This window comes from Pristiophorus japonicus, chromosome 5 (assembly GCF_044704955.1).
Source record: "Pristiophorus japonicus isolate sPriJap1 chromosome 5, sPriJap1.hap1, whole genome shotgun sequence".
Lineage (NCBI taxonomy): Eukaryota > Metazoa > Chordata > Chondrichthyes > Pristiophoridae > Pristiophorus > Pristiophorus japonicus.
The window spans coordinates 92,303,214-92,318,986 of NC_091981.1; the positions used below are offsets into that span (position 1 = coordinate 92,303,214).

A 15,773-nucleotide genomic window follows, 5' to 3' on the forward strand; every position below is an offset into this window, starting at 1 on the left:
GAGGTAATGAACAGGGTGGATAAGGGAGAACAGTGAATGTGGTATATTTGGATTTCCAGAAGGCACTCGATAAGGTGCCACATAAAAGGGTACTGCGCAAAATAAAAGTTCACAGGGTTGGGGGTAATATATTAGCATGGATATTACTACAATCCTGTAGACCATGAGCTTGGTGGCAGATTTGAGGGTCTGATCTTCGAACACTCATTTCCTCAGGCGGCCGAAGACTGCACTGGTGCACTGGAGGCGGTGTTAAATCTCATCGTTAATGTCTGCCCTTGTTGATAAGATAAGGTATGGGAAATTGTCCATGTCGTCCAGGGCCACACCGTGGTTCTTGATGACTGGGGGTCGGGTCAGTGCTGTGCGGGGTGAGGACAAGGTGGTGGAGGACCTTTGTCTTACTGGTGTTTAGCATAAGGCCCATGCTTTCGTACGCCTCAGTAAATATGTCAACTATGTCCTGGAGTTCAGCCTCTCTGTGTGCGCAGACACAGGCATCATCTGCGTACTGTAGCTCAACGACAAAGGTTTGGGTGGTCTTGGATCAGGCCAGGAGACAGCGAAGATTGAACAGGTTTCCACTGGTTCTGTAGTTTAGTTCCACTCCAACAGGGAGCTTGTCGACTGTGAGGTGGAGCATGGCAGCGAGGAAGATTGAGAAGAGGGTTGAGGCGATGATGCAGCCCTGCTTGACCCCGGTCCGGATGTGGATGGGGTCTGTGATGGATCCATTGGTAAGAATTACGGCCTGCATGTCATCATGGAGCAGGCGGAGGATGGCAACGTACTTTTGGGGGCATCCGAAACGGAGGAGGACTCTCCATAGACCCTCGCGGTTGACAGTCTCAAAGGCCCTTGTAAGGTCGAAGAAGGCCATGTATCAGGGCTGGCGCTGTTCCCTGCATTTTTCCTGCAGCTGTCGGGCTGCAAAAATCATGTCCGTTGTACCCCGTAGGGGACGAAATCCGCACTGCAACTCCGGGAGGAGTTCCACGGCCACGGGGAGAAGACGTGGTACAACTATTCTGCTACAACTATAGTGCTACAACTGTACAGGATATTGGTGAGGCCACACCTGGAGTATTACATACAGTTTTGGTCTCTGTATTTAAGGAAGGATATACTTGCATTGGAGGCTGTTCAGAGAAGGTTCACTCCGATTGATTCCGGAGATGAGGGAGTTGACGTATGAAGATATGTTGAGTAGGTTGTGCCTATACTCATTGGAGTTCAGAAGAATGAGAGGTGATCTTATCAAAACATATATGATAATGAGGGGGTTAGACAAGGTGGATGCAGAGAGGATATTTCCGCTCATAGGGGAAATTAAAACTAGGGGGCAGAATGAGGGGCCGCCCATTTAAAACTGAGAAAAGGAGGAATTTCTTCTCTCGGAGGGTTGTAAATCTATGGAATTCTCTGCCCCAGTGAGGTGTGGAGGTTGGGTCATTGAAAATATTTAAGGTGGAGATAGTCAGATTTTTGAGCTAGAAGGGAATAAAGGGTTATGGCGGGCAGGCAGGGAAGTGGAGCTGAGTCCATGATCACATCAGCCATGATCTTATTAAATGGTAGAGCAGGCTTGAGGGGCCAGGTGTCCTGCTCCTGCTCCGATTTCTTATGCTCTTATGCATCAGACTTTGTGGTTCGTATAATGTATTTAACCCCTTGTAACCTGCATGACACCTGACCACCAGAGGGCCCATCTGTTGGAGTCCCAAGGGATCCCAGTATCCCTTGGGAGCACTGTATATAAGCAGGCTACCCCCGAGGTACCTGCACTCTGGGGTCTTATTAAAGGAGCTAAGGTCACACTTGCTTATTGTACACAGTACTCAGTTTCATCCTTTATTATGAGTGTACCAATTGATGACGAGGTAACGAACAACCGCGCGAAAATGCAAACAACAGTTGGTATCCTGGAGAAGTTCTCAGAAGGGGACGATTGGGAGGCCTTCGTGGAGAGACTTGACCAATACTTCACGGCCAACAAGCTGGAAGGGCGATCCTCCTAACTGTCTGTGGGGCAACAACCTATGGCCTCATGAAGAACCTCCTGGCCCCGGCAAAACCGTCAGAGAAATCATATGAAGAATTGTGTACGCAGGTCCGGGAGCACCTAAATACTAAGGAAAGTGTTTTGATGGCGAGATATCGGTTCTACACATGTCAACGATCGGAGGACCAGGAAGTGGCGAGCTATGTCGCTGAACTAAGGCGCCTCGCAAGACATTGTGAGTTTGAGGGTTTCCTAGAACAAATGCTCTGACTTTTTTGTACTGGGCATTGGATATGAGACAATCCTTCGCAAACTGTTGACTGTAGAAACTCCGAATCTAAGTAAAGCCATAACGATAACCCAGGCATGTATGTCCACCAGCGACAACACCAAGCAGATTTTGCAGAGTAAAGAAGTTTCGGCCAGTACTGTGCATAAAGTAACGTCAGTCTCGAGCAGAAATGTACATGGCAGAACATACATGCTGGCTGTTGTGGCTCGACCTCATTTGACCCAGAGTCCGCCACCAATCATTAATGCGAGGCAGTTAACACCCTGTTGGCACTGCGGATGTGATCATCGGCTCCATCAATGCCGCTTTAAGCACTATGCGTGCAATGGTTGCAGAACAATGGGACACCGCCAACGAATGTGCAGGTGAGCTGCAAACCCTGCAAACCACCACATTGCAGAGGAAGATCGATCCACTGTGGATCAGGCTGAATTGGAGACTCGTACGGAGGAGGCAAAGTGTACGGGGTACATACATTCACTACAAAATGTCCACCAATAATGTTGAAAGTTGAACTGAATGGTATTCCAGTATCTATGGAACTGGACACGGGGGCAAGTCAGTCCATAATGAGTAAAAAGCCTTCGACAGACTGTGGGGCAAAGGGGCACACAGGCCCAAGCTCAGCCCCATTCACAACAACTAAGGACTTACACCAAGGAACTAATCCCTGTAATTGGCAGTGCTGAAGTCAAAGTCTCCTATGACGGAGCAGTACACGAATTCCCGCTGTGGATTGTGCCAGGGGCTGGGTCCACATTGTTTGGCAGAAGCTAGCTGGGAAAAATCCGCTGGAACTGGGATGACATCTGAGCACTTTCGTCCATCGATGACGCCTCGTACCCAGGTTCTGAGCAAGTTCGCATCATTGCTGGAGCCAGGCATTGGAAGCTTCCAGGGGGCGAAAGTGCAGTTCCTTTTGGTTCCTGGTACGCGACCCATCCACCACAAGGCACAGGTGGTACTGTACATTATGCGTGAAAAAGTGGAAATTGAGCTGGACAGGCTGCAACATGAAGGCATCATCGCACTGGTGGAGTTCAATGACTGGGCCAGCCCGATTGTCCCGGTACTTAAGGAGGACGGCACGGTTATAATTTGCGGAGACTATATAAAGTAACGATTAACCGTTTTTCGCTGCAGGACCAGTACCCGCTACCCAAGGCAGACGACCTATTTGCGACCTTGGCTGGAGGGAAGACGTTCACCAAGCTGGACCTGACCTCGGCCTACATGACACAGGAGATGGAGGAGTCTTCGAAAGGCCTCACCTGCATCAACGCGCACAAAGATCAGTTTATCTACATCTGGTGCCCGTTCGGGATTCGGTCGACCGCAGCAATCTTCCAGCGGAACATGGAGAGCCTGCTAAAGTCAGTTCCTTGCACAGTGGTTTTCCAGGATGACATATTGGTTAGGATCGGGACACATAGAAACATGGAAAACAGATGCAGGAGTAGGCCATTCGGCCCTTCTAGCCTGCACCGCCATTCAATGAGTTCATGGCTGAACATGCAACTTCAGTACCTCATTCCTGCTTTCTCGCCATACCCCTGGATCCCCCTAGTAGTAAGGACTACATCTAACTCCTTTTTGAATATATTTAGTGAATTGGCCTCAACAACTTTCTGTGGTAGAGAATTCCACAGGTTCACCACTCTCTGGGTGAAGAAGTTTCTCCTCATCTCGGTCCTAAATGGTTTACCCCTTATCCTTAAACTGTGATCCCTGGTTCTGGACTTCCCCAACATTGGGAACATTCTTCCTGCCTCTAACCTGTCTAAACCCGTCAGAATTTTAAACGTTTCTGAGATCCCCTCTCATTCTTCTGAACTCCAGTGAATACAAGCCCAGTTGATCCAGTCAGTCCCGCCATCCCGGGAATCAGTCTGGTGAACCTTCGCTGCACTCCCTCAATAGCAAGGAGCACTTGAAGAATCTGGAAGAGGTTTTTAGTCGGTTGGACTCGGGTTGAAACGCTCGACGTGTGTTTTCCTGGCACAGAACGTCGAGTTCTTGGGAAGAAGAATCGCAGCGGATGGCATCAGACCCACTGACGCCAAGACGGAGGCCATCAAGAACACGCTGCTACCACAGAACGTGACGGAACTCCTGGGACTCCTTAACTATTTCAGTACCTGGGTTAAGCACCCTGCTTGAACCCTTGCATGCGCTACTGCGCAAGGGAGACAACTGGGCATGGGGGAATTCACAAGAGGCTACCTTTAAGAAAGCCAGAAATCTGTTTTGTTCAAAGAAACTGCTTGTCCTGTATAACCCTTGTAAACGATTAGTGCTAGCTTCCGATGCGTCGTCATACGGGTGTGTGTTACAGCAGGCTAATGCATCGGTGATTTTGCAACCGGTCGCTTATGCGTCCAGGAGTTTGTCCAAGGCCGAAAGGGCCTACAGCATGATTGAAAAAGAGGCTCTGGCGTGCATCTACGGGGTGAAAAAAATGCACCAGTACTTATTTGGCCTCAAGTTTGAGCTTGAAACTGACCACAAGCCGTTAATATCGCTGTTCTCTCAGAGCAAAGGGATTAATACCAATGCCTCTGCCCACATCCAAAGATGGGCGCTCACGCTGTCGGCATACAACTATGTGATCCGGCACAGAGAACTGTGCAGATGCTCTCAGTCAGCTGCCATTGCCCACCACCAGGGTGGAAATGGCACAGCCAGCGGACTTGCTCGTGGTCATGGAGGCATTCGAGAACGAGAAGTCCCCCGTTACGGCCCGCTCAATCAGGACCTGGACCAACCAGGATCCTTTACTGTCTTTGGTTAAAAAAAACTGTGTCCTCCTTGGGAGCTGGTCTGGTGTGCCAGTCGTGATGCAGGAGGCGATTAAGTCGTTCCAGAGACGCAAAGACGAGTTGTTCCTGCAGGCGGACTCTCTATTGTGGGGCAATCACGTGGTTTTGCCCAAGAAAGGCAGTGATACGTTCATATGTGAACTACACAGCACCTACCCAGACATTGTAATGATGAAAGCCATAGCCAGATCCCATGTGTGGTGGCCCAGCATCGACTCAGATTTAGAGTCATGCGTGCGCCAGTGCAACACTTGCTCTCAGCTGAGCAATGCGGGCCCATTTCTAGGCAAAATGTTTTTGGTTGTCGTGAACGCTTACTCAAAATGGATTGAGTGTGCAATGATGTCAGTAAGCACATCCACGGCCACTATTAAAAGCCTACGAACCATGTTTGCCACGCACGGCTTGCCTGATGTCCTAGTCGGCGACAATGGGCCATGCTTCACCAGTGCTGAATTCACGGAATTCATGACCCGCAACGGGATCAAACACATCACATCTGTTCTGTTCAAGCCCGCATCCAACGGCCAGGCAGAACGGGCAGTTCAGACCATTAAGCAAAGCTTGAAACGTGTGTCAGAAGGCTCCCTGCAGACCCGGCTGTCTCGAGTGCTGCTCAGCTACCGCACCAGACCCCACTCGCTCAACGGGGTTCCCCCAGCTGAGCTGCTCATGGAAAGGGCGCTCAAAACAAGGCTCTCTCTTGTCCACGCTGATCTCCATGATCACGTGGAGGGCAAGTGGCATCAACAAAGCGTGTACCATGACTGCGCAAATTTGTCACGCGATATTGAGATCAATGATCCTGTGTTTGTGCTCAATTATGGACATGGTCCCAAATGGCTCACTGGCACGTTCACAGCCAAAGAGGTGAGTAGGGTGTCTCAGGTCAAATTGGCCAATGGTCAAATGCACAGAAAACATTTGGACCAAATCAAATTGTAGTTCACCAACAGCTACGAACAAACCGAAGAGGGCACCACCAACTTTGACCCTCCAACACACATACACACACAAGTGGCAACTGACATCATGGTTGACCACGATGCCAAACTCATCATCCCCAGCAGCCCAGCAAGGCCAGCTGTCCAACAGCCCAGTGAAGAACTGACCAACCCACCCACACCCGCATTTGTACCGAGATGATTGACAAGGGAAAGTAAAGCCCCAGATTGTCTCTCCTTGTAAATAAGTGTACTGTTGACTTCACGGGGGAGTGATGTAATGTATTTAACCCTGTGTAACCTGCATGACACCTGACCACCAGAGGGCCCACCTGTTGGAGTCCCTTGGGATCACAGTATATAAGCAGGCCACCCACGAGGTACCTGCACTCTGGAGTCTTATTAAAGGAGCGAAGGTCACACTTGCTCATTGTACTCAATAGTCAGTTTCATCCTTTATTATGAGTGTACCAGTTAGTATGGTGGTGTACTCTCTGAGTACGATGTCATACCTCCTCTGAAATCCACTGCAAGTTTGGGATTTCTGCATGCGCTAAATCCTGAACGTGCGGTCTGTCAACGTATGCGTTGATGGGCTATCTGCATGAAGCACGAATAAGCAATTGCTGGCGCAGAGTTAGTCTGTGTGCCCACCCACTGCCCAGCAATTGCGTACTGAAATGTTACAGTTGATGCAAACAGGCACAGGGCCTTTTTTGCATTAGTGGAAGGGAATACTTTAGGTATGTTTTAAATATTTTCATCTCGGAAATCATATAGTTTATCTGTAGCAAATGAGTTTTTCTTGTTTCTGCACCTATTAGAGTCTTAATGATGTCGATAAAATTATCAGCAAAATTTACTTTTTAGTGAAGTTGGTGGAATGAAGCTAATTAAGAATTAAATTCCAATCCTGTAAATTGTAATTATAGGATTCCATTAGTAAAATCTAATTCTGTTTTCCGATTGGAGGACCAGGCCCAGGTGATCACAGGTGTGCTTCTGCACAGGCTGCATCCCTGGGGTCCGTGCGGCATTAGAGTTTCCATTACACAGTGTCCGACACCAAGTTTTTGCAGGAGGGCCGCTATCGGGTAAATGTGCATTATTTTTGCAGCTCAGCAGCGTACGCCATTGACCACAATTTTTGGCCCATTTTTGTCTTTAAAAATTGAACGTTTATAGACTGCTGACTGTCTCAAAATGGAGTGAAAATTAACTTTGGAATGTGCATTTTTATTTCCTAATAAACATCTTTTATTCTTTGCAGAAAATGCTTTCCTCCTGAACCAAGAAATCAGTGTTGGCGTTTAGAGATTTATCCCATCTTCCTTGTATGTGTAATAGCTAAGAATACAATCGTTGTCTGAATGTCAAAGATTCTGGGAAAATAATTAATTATTTTTAACCTAAACTTCCCATTTTTCCTCTAGTTTTGGTATGATTCATGATGGAGAAGGGAATGTTTGCAAGAAGTCAGAGGGCAATATCATGTCACCAACACTTGCAGGCCACAATGGGGTCTTCTCATGGTCTGCTTGCAGTCGACAATATCTGTACAAGTTTCTGAGGTACTGACTTGATTTTTTTGAATGGCTTGATACATTTAAAGAATATGTCTAGCCCCTTATATTCTACAAAAAATAAGCCTAAGTTAATTCAATTCATATGTAGAATTATAATAATTCATTCATGGGGTAATTGATTGACTTTGAACTGTCACGGGAAGCCTCGCCACATAATGGGAGCACATAATGGAAATTTGGGCACATGATGCATGATTTTGCGACCATTTCAATTAATTTTACACCTGAATTCTGATGTGCACTTCAGACAGCCAAGGATATCTGATGAGAACGAAAGTCAAAAAATTAGTTGTTATGTGTAAAGTCATTGGAGAAATATTAACAGGATACGGCACTTTTTATAAATTCAGGTGTTTTATTAATATTCTTTACTTTTACTTTTCTATTATCTAACTGTATTGGTCTATATAGAGTTTTGATTTATTTACATTTAAAATCTTGGCTGTAACCCCACATTACTTTTGGAGTAAAACTTTTACTTTATATGATCAAGAAAGTGTTATGAGTTAGAATGTACAGTTATTATATTGATGTCTTGTTATACACTTACCTACCCAAGCACCCACCATCTCTGGCAGTTCCCACAATTTGGACAACATTTGCTGATGCCTCATTTACACCATAGTTCAAAACGAAAACTCACTCCACCTTGATTGTGCTCTGTATTTGTACATGCTGAGTAAGACTGTGTCATGGTGTGCGTGTACATGCATTGTGAAGAAGTGTTGATATGTGTGACTTGATACAAGTATGAATACTGGTCATTGATTCAGATTACATAGTTTTGAAAGACTTTGAAACCATTTCTTTAGAATATAGAATAAAAACAGAAAATGCTGCAAATACTCAGCCAGTCAGGCAGCATCTGTGGAGAGAGAAACTGAGCTAACATTTCAGGTCGATGATCTTTCATCAGAACTGGAAGAAATTTGAGATTTAACAGTTTTTAAGCAAGTACAGAGGCAAGGAAAGAAGGAGGGAGGAGGACGGGAGATCTGTGACGGTCGTGTTTATTTGCAACACCAGATTTCTGATTGGATCTCTTGGAGGACAAGATTGACCCACTAGTTTGTCTGGGATATGTAACTAGATCCTACCTGCTGGAGAGTAATCAAGTTCTTTGCGACATGTAATTTAATATATCCATTGTGACAGGAAGGCTCCAGAGCTCCCAGTGCTAACACCACTGCTTCAAAGAACAGATAGGGCTCACCCTCCCAGCTTAGGAGCACTCACTGCCGAGTTCAGATAGGAGAGGGTAAGGCCATGGAGGGATTTTAACATGTGATGAACAATGTTCCCCCTATTATTTTTGGGTGTGGGGTCCCTTTAACGGGCTGCGCGGGCCATTCAAAATTTTGTGCATGCACAAATTCTCTCATTCAAAATATGGTAAGCAGCCTGCCTGGGACCTCCAGACAGCTGCGTGACCTTGGAGCTTAACCGGAACATTGTTGGTGGACCATGAGCCAATGTAGGTCAACGGACACAGACATGATGGGAATCTGGGACTTGCTGCGGGTTAGGATACATACAGCAGAGTTTTGGATCAGCTCCAATTCATTGTGGGTGGAAGATGAGAGGCTGGAATAGTCGAGTCTGGCAAATAACACATCAAATGTTGTAGGACCAACTCAGAATACCTTCTCGTTTTTTTTTATTCATTTATTTATTGTCCGTCCCTAGATGCCCTTTAGAGGGTGGTCGTGAGATGCCTTCTTGAAACGCTGCAGTCTTTGCGTGGGACGGGGGGGGGGGGGGGTGCGAGTGGGAGGAGGAGAGAGAGAGAACATGGTGCAGGTGTAAAGGGGGTAGGGGTGGAAGAACGTGATCCAAGCCTAACAGAGGGCAGGAGAATGTGATCTATCTTCCCACCTGGATCATGTTCTTGCTCTCATTCTCCCATCCGCCACTTTAGACCTGGATCACATTCTTCCTCACCCCCCCCTCCCCACTGTGCTCATCCGAACAAGTTCCTGACCTTCTCCCCCCTCCCCCCTCCCGAGCTCCTGCACTCCCTCCCCTCCCCTGCCCCGAAATGCTGACTTTCTTTCCTCTCCCCCCACCCCCTTCACCCTGAGCTCCTTCCTGTCTCTTCCCCCGCCCCGCGTTCCTGCCCTTCTCTTCCCCAACCCCCATCACCCAGAGCTCCTTCCCGTCTCTCTGCCCCCCCAACCCCCCATCCCGATCTCCTGCCCTTCCCCCCCCCCCCCCCGAGCTATTGCCCTTCTCTTCCCTCCCCCGCCCCGTCCCGAGCTCCTGCCCTTCTCTCCTCCCCTCCCTTCTCCATCACCCCCGGGCTCCTTCCCATCTCCCCCCCCACCCCCGTCCCCCCCACCCCGAGCTCCTACCTTTCTCTCCCCCCACCTCCCCCCCAATCACCCCGAGCTCCTTCCCATCTCTCCCCCCACCCATCCCGAGCTCCTGCCCTTATCTCCCCCCTCCTCCCCCCCCCATCACCCCGGGCTCCTTCCCGTCTTCCCCCCCGCCCCCCGGCCCCGAGCTCCTTCCCATCTCTTCCCCCACCCATCCCGAGCTCCTGCCCTTATCTCCCCCCTCCTCCCCCCCCCATCACCCCGGGCTCCTTCCCGTCTTCCCCCCGCCCCCCCGGCCCCGAGCTCCTTCCCATCTCTCCCTCCACCCGTCCCGAACTCCTGCCCTTCTCTTCCCTCCCCCTCGCCCACCCCCCCACCTCCACCCACAGCTGCTGCCCTTCTCTCCCCCCCCCCCACCCCCCGCACCCACAGCTCCTGCCCTTCTACAGCCCCTGAGTTCCCGACTTGCTCCTCCGCTGCCTCACTCGAGCTCATCTCTGACCTCCTTTGATCCCCTCTTCTCTCTTTCCCCCTTCGATACCCTCTACCCCTGTTTGATTCCCTCTTCCCCCCCCCCTTCAATCTCCTCTCCCCCCTTCGATCATCTCTTTCCCCCCCCCACCCCCATCTCCGATCCTCTCTCCTCTCCTTTGATCCTTCCCCCCCCACCGTCCTTCCAATCCTCTTCCCAACTCCCTCTTGCCATATTAATTCTCCAGCCTACTCGTACTTTGACCTCTCTGTCCTCGTCCTCCTATACTGTCCAAAGAAGCTCAACGGATGCTCTTTCGATCAGGCACTTTGCAGCCTTCTGGACGTGACATTATTTTAATAACTTCAGATCGTAACTACTCCATCCATTTTTTCAAAACAGAATTTGCTAGTAATGGTTCTGCTGTTGCTATTTACATCTTCTCTAGACCCATCTTTTGTTTCTTCACTAGTCCCTTTACCACCCCCTTTTCAGAAGGTTGTGGGTTCAAGTCCCACTCCAGGGACTTGAGCACATAACTCTAGGCTGACACTGCAGTGCAGTACTGAGGGAGAACTGCACTGTCGGAGGTGTCGTCTTTCGGATGAGACGTTGAACCGATGCCCCGTCTGCTCTCTCAAGTGGATGTAAAAGATCCCATGGCATTATTTAGAAGAGGAGCAGGAGCATTATCCCCCGCGTCCTGGCCAATATTTATCTCTTGCTCAACATAACAAAAACAGATTATCTGATCATTATCACATTGCTGTTTGTATTAGCTTGCAGTGCGCAAATTGGCTGCCGCATTTCCCACATTACAACAGTGACTACACTCCAAAAGTACTTCATTGGCTGTAAAGTGCTTTGAGATGTCCAGTGGTCGTGAAATGAATCCAAGTCTTTTTTTGTTTTCTTTTGCCTTGCACTATCATCCCTTTGGTCACTAAATCACTCCTGCCTTCCGCCCTATCACAGACGTTCCAGTTTTTTCTTTTCTCCCCTCCCACATCTCATTACTTGCTTAAAAACTGTTAACTCTCCAACTTCTTCCAGTTTTTACGAATGGTCATCGACCTGAAACGTGAAGTCTTTCTCCACAGATGCTACCTGATCTGCTGAGCATTTCCAGCCTTTTCTGCTTTTATTTCAGATTTCCAGCATTCACAGTATTTTGATTTTGTCTTTAGAATATACAGTAGTTTCCTTTTGCAACTTTCATTTTTTATACTGGTATCTTAGTACCAGTGTGGAGTTAATGCCGCAGTCATCTATCTAACAGGACATTAAACACTTTCTTAATCTGTCATTATGCTTCTAAATTATGTGATTTACAATGACTATTCTTCCAGCTCTGCAATTTGATTTTTTTATAAATAAATGTGTATTATGCATTTTGTTTCCAAACATTGATAAAAATCTAACTATTTGATTTTCGCCACTAATAAAACTTAGCAATTGGTCCCTTAAAATGTGAAGTGGGCCTGCTGATTCAATTAATGTAAGGTTCCAAATAGTGGCAAGAATCTCCACCAAGCTTCAACCCCCTACCTATAGGTATGTAATTCGCATGTACAATTACTAAAGAAAAGATGGCATGGATGCCAAGAATCTTGAGTCCAAACCAAAGCTCCATCTTGTCCACTCAAATAATCTGTTTGACACAGGTTTACCAGATGGATTATCTCCATATGAGGGATGTAGCTATTTAACCAAATTTGTGGCATGCTGAATAATGCTTTTAACCATCATCAGTTGTAATTACAAATTTGAGGGACATATTAAAGACCACATTTTCTTTAATAATTTAATAAATTGTTGGGGTATAAAGTTTGTCTTACTCCTAAGTGTTAACTTTGGAATATTTGGCATAATATATTTAATATATGGCAGTGAATGTGTTTGGATCTCGCTCTCAGACAATGAAATTGCATTGGAACTCTTACCCTTCATCATCATCACACAAATTTAAACACAGACTTGTCCATCATTGGTTAACTAAGGTTGTGGGTGCCTGCATTAAGGTGTAGGATACGTGTTAGATTAAGGTGCCTTAACATAGCTTTTCCAGGCCTGATGGTTGTCTCTAACTGCAATATTTCTTCACATCTGCTATATAAAAAAATGTATATTACATGGGTGCCTTTAAAATGGAGGTAAAGTCATCCCAAATTGATTGCTTGCTAACATGATATTTAATTTAATTTTTGGAGTAGACAAAAATGAACGTACAGTTTCAATTTAGACTAAGCCTATCTTTTATATATTTAAAGTTAATATCACAAGATTTCTATTATTGTGAATTTTATAAAGAGTTCAAATATTTTGCACAATTTTGTATTTGGGCAATGGAGAAATTAAAAGTGTAGCAATGATTGTCAATTTGAGTTCTTCAAATGTTAATGTAATGCTTTACAAAAGCATGACTGTCTTGTGCCCATCAGTTAGTCGTGCAATTTACTTTAAAAAACATTTCACCCTGATAAAAAAGTGTTTCTAGTTTAGTAAATACTGCAGCATTTAATCTTTTTAAACCACTTGTACACAGCACTTCCCAGGCAACTTGTCTTGCTGATGACCCAAAGCCAGCAAAGGAGTACAGATACCCGGACAAGCTGCCAGGAGAGCTCTATGACGCTGACACACAATGCAAGTGGCAGTTTGGGGAGAAGGCCAAACTCTGCAGGCTAGATTTTAAAAAGGCAAGAAATGCTCTTGAATTTCAATTGTATTGTTGACATTGAGCAGAAGCTTACATTATTTTTTTTTGGTGCTAATTACCCTCTGGAGGATAAAAGATTAAGGGGCCGAAATTGAGCCCTGCCTCAAACGGGGTACACTTACCGACCTTTGAAGTTTTTGTCTGTCCCAATTCATGGGTGGTGTTCCGGGCAGGTACAGGTGGCCTTTGGTCAGGTCAGCCACCCCGCCCAGTCATCAGCACCGAGCTGCTGGCGTTAGCGCCATGCTGATGACGTCAGTGTCGCGCTGACCTGTCACAACGTCCCTCCCCTTCAGTTAAAGAGGAGGGCCGCTGCGAACTCTGCATACTTTTAAGTTAGGTCGACTGGGCCACCAGGGAGGATTTCGGCCAGGCCAGCCAAGGGGGGGTGCCGGGCTGCCTGTTGGCGGCCCGGCCGAACCCGTGGGTATCATTGTTGGTCCGACCTGGCCGCTGGCCGACAAATAAAATAATATGGCGTCCGTGGCAGTGCACTCTCCCCTTTAAGGGCGGATGCGCCGCCCAGGCACACATAGCTTCCCGCAGGGCAAAGTTGTCAGTGGCGCCAACCAGCAGCAGTGGCGCCACTCCCACGGGGCAATTACCCGCGGGGCAATTACACGTGCAGGATGGAAAGGGGGCCGCCGCCGGTCGGTGGGGGGGGTCCGCAGGTGCCCGACGGGGTGGGAGCACGGTCAGAGCGGTAGCGATTACCGATGGAAAACCTAGGTAGGGCAATTTCAAAAAGGGTCTTTGCTCCGATTAGGCAGAGAGTCATTGCCGGCCCATGGCTGCCTCTTTGAAGCGGTCACAGCTCTTTAAAAAAAGGGGCCATTTCAGCCCCTAAGTTTGTAATCCAGAATTAATTAGTATGGATTACCAGTGCTTTGAATAAAAAACAAAATCAGCTTTCAATGAAACCTCACAAACCTAAAATATTGTTACATTGCATTCAGATTCTTGCCGTCCCGACAGTAGATCTTTAATTTTTATGAATTGACTGCTTACTAATTCACAGAAACATCTTATATTCTAACATACCTGTTGCCATCCATAATATCAGGTTTTCATTGAGAATATCTATCTGTATTGCATGTTATATTATATCTAGCTCACATTTCCTGCTTGTCACATTTCATAGTGTCACATATCTGCCTTCACACTTTCACTGCAACACTTTTGTTGGTTGGCCTGAAATAAAACAGGAGCAATTACAAACTGAAGAGATAGAGAATATACAAATAAAACACAAGAAAAGCTGTTAGAAAACAGCCAGTGAGATACCACTAATAACTTTTGAAAACAGCCAGTACCAAATGACCAGCAGAATCTATAAGCAATCTTGAATGAGCTAGCGAACCTATTGATGAGCGAAAAAGATGAATCAATCAAATCATTCAAAATGCTTTTTTACCTAAAAGTTCCCATGCTCTACAGCAATGATTTCTGAATTTAAAAAAGAAAGAAACTTGTCATCCGTTGGTGGCCGCAGGAGCAGCTGAAGAAATGGAGCAGACCCGGCTCCTGCTCTGCTCTTCCACAACCAATTTCGGCAAGGAGACCTAAAACAGGCGGCCCATTTTCAGTGACTACCAGGAATGCCTGAAAAATGGGCCTGATGTTTCTAGCACTGGCCTGAACGCATGTGCAGATTGGATGCAGGCTGTCCCACTGCTAAATTTGTCAATATTGTGCCCGTTTTCTGTCTGAAAAATGGGTGCAATGCATGCTGATTTCCACCCTCTCGATTTCAGAGCCATAGGTAAATATGGGCATCCCTAATAGCCTACAAAATCTGATTTATGTTAAGCAAGCATTGGATAAAGTGATGTATAGGTCAGTGAAGAGTCTAGCGACATTTTCGACTTCAGTGTGTTGTGCCTCACTCAGTGCTGATCACTCTGTCAAGTTTTAAAGGTTGCAGGATGCCAATTTATGTTCTGGTGCAAGAGTGAGTGTAAGAGTGAGTGACGGTGCATCTTCAGTTGCAGATTCTTCTTCTCTACTTCTACTGCCAATGATCCCAGAACTTCATCCAAATCTGGAAAGAGAGAATAGAGAAAATGGTTAGTACCTAGAAGCAATAGCATGCTGTTTCAAACCAGTGGTTGCCCAATGAAACACAAGTAGATTGAGTGAAGGGGATAGTTAAGTGATAAGGGAAATGGATGGTTACCCTGTGGTATACTTTCTCCTGCCTTGCCCTGTACAAAATCTCTGGCTGTCCCTGCCCAGGATATCCATAGAAGCCTCTTCAGCAGATGATAGCTTATGAAATAGAGGAGTCCCTCCTTCTGAGCAGGTCCTCGCCCTGAAATTGTGTGCTAATTTGTCCTGCAAGGGGAAAGTTGAATGTGTTGGTGCATGGTATACTGAAGATTTCTGAAGATCTGTGTGTGAAGGTAGATTAGATTGATGTTATGAAGAAGATTCAGTTACGTGCAAGAGAAGGCATTACTTATGAGAGCAGTGGCAGAGTTTGGAAGTGGTAGCAGGAGGAGGGCTGCTGAAGGTTGTTGCAATGACTGAATAAGACGAATGTGAAGTGGGCGATGTCAATATTTTCATTGATGCTATTGCAGTAAAGTGGTGCACGACTGTACTGACAGTGACATCAAGATTGG

General features: G+C 46.7%; 1 protein-coding gene across 1 annotated transcript in view; it reads left to right on the forward strand.

Annotated features, from left to right (window-relative positions):
* The window catches only part of LOC139264391 (A disintegrin and metalloproteinase with thrombospondin motifs 16), a 469,636-nt gene that overhangs the window by 189,664 nt on the left and 264,199 nt on the right, over window positions 1-15,773 (forward strand). The window contains exons 9-10 of the mRNA XM_070880768.1: window positions 7,491-7,628; window positions 12,976-13,129. Coding sequence (XP_070736869.1) covers window positions 7,491-7,628; window positions 12,976-13,129 — 292 coding nt within the window. The remainder of the gene's footprint in view (window positions 1-7,490; window positions 7,629-12,975; window positions 13,130-15,773) is intronic.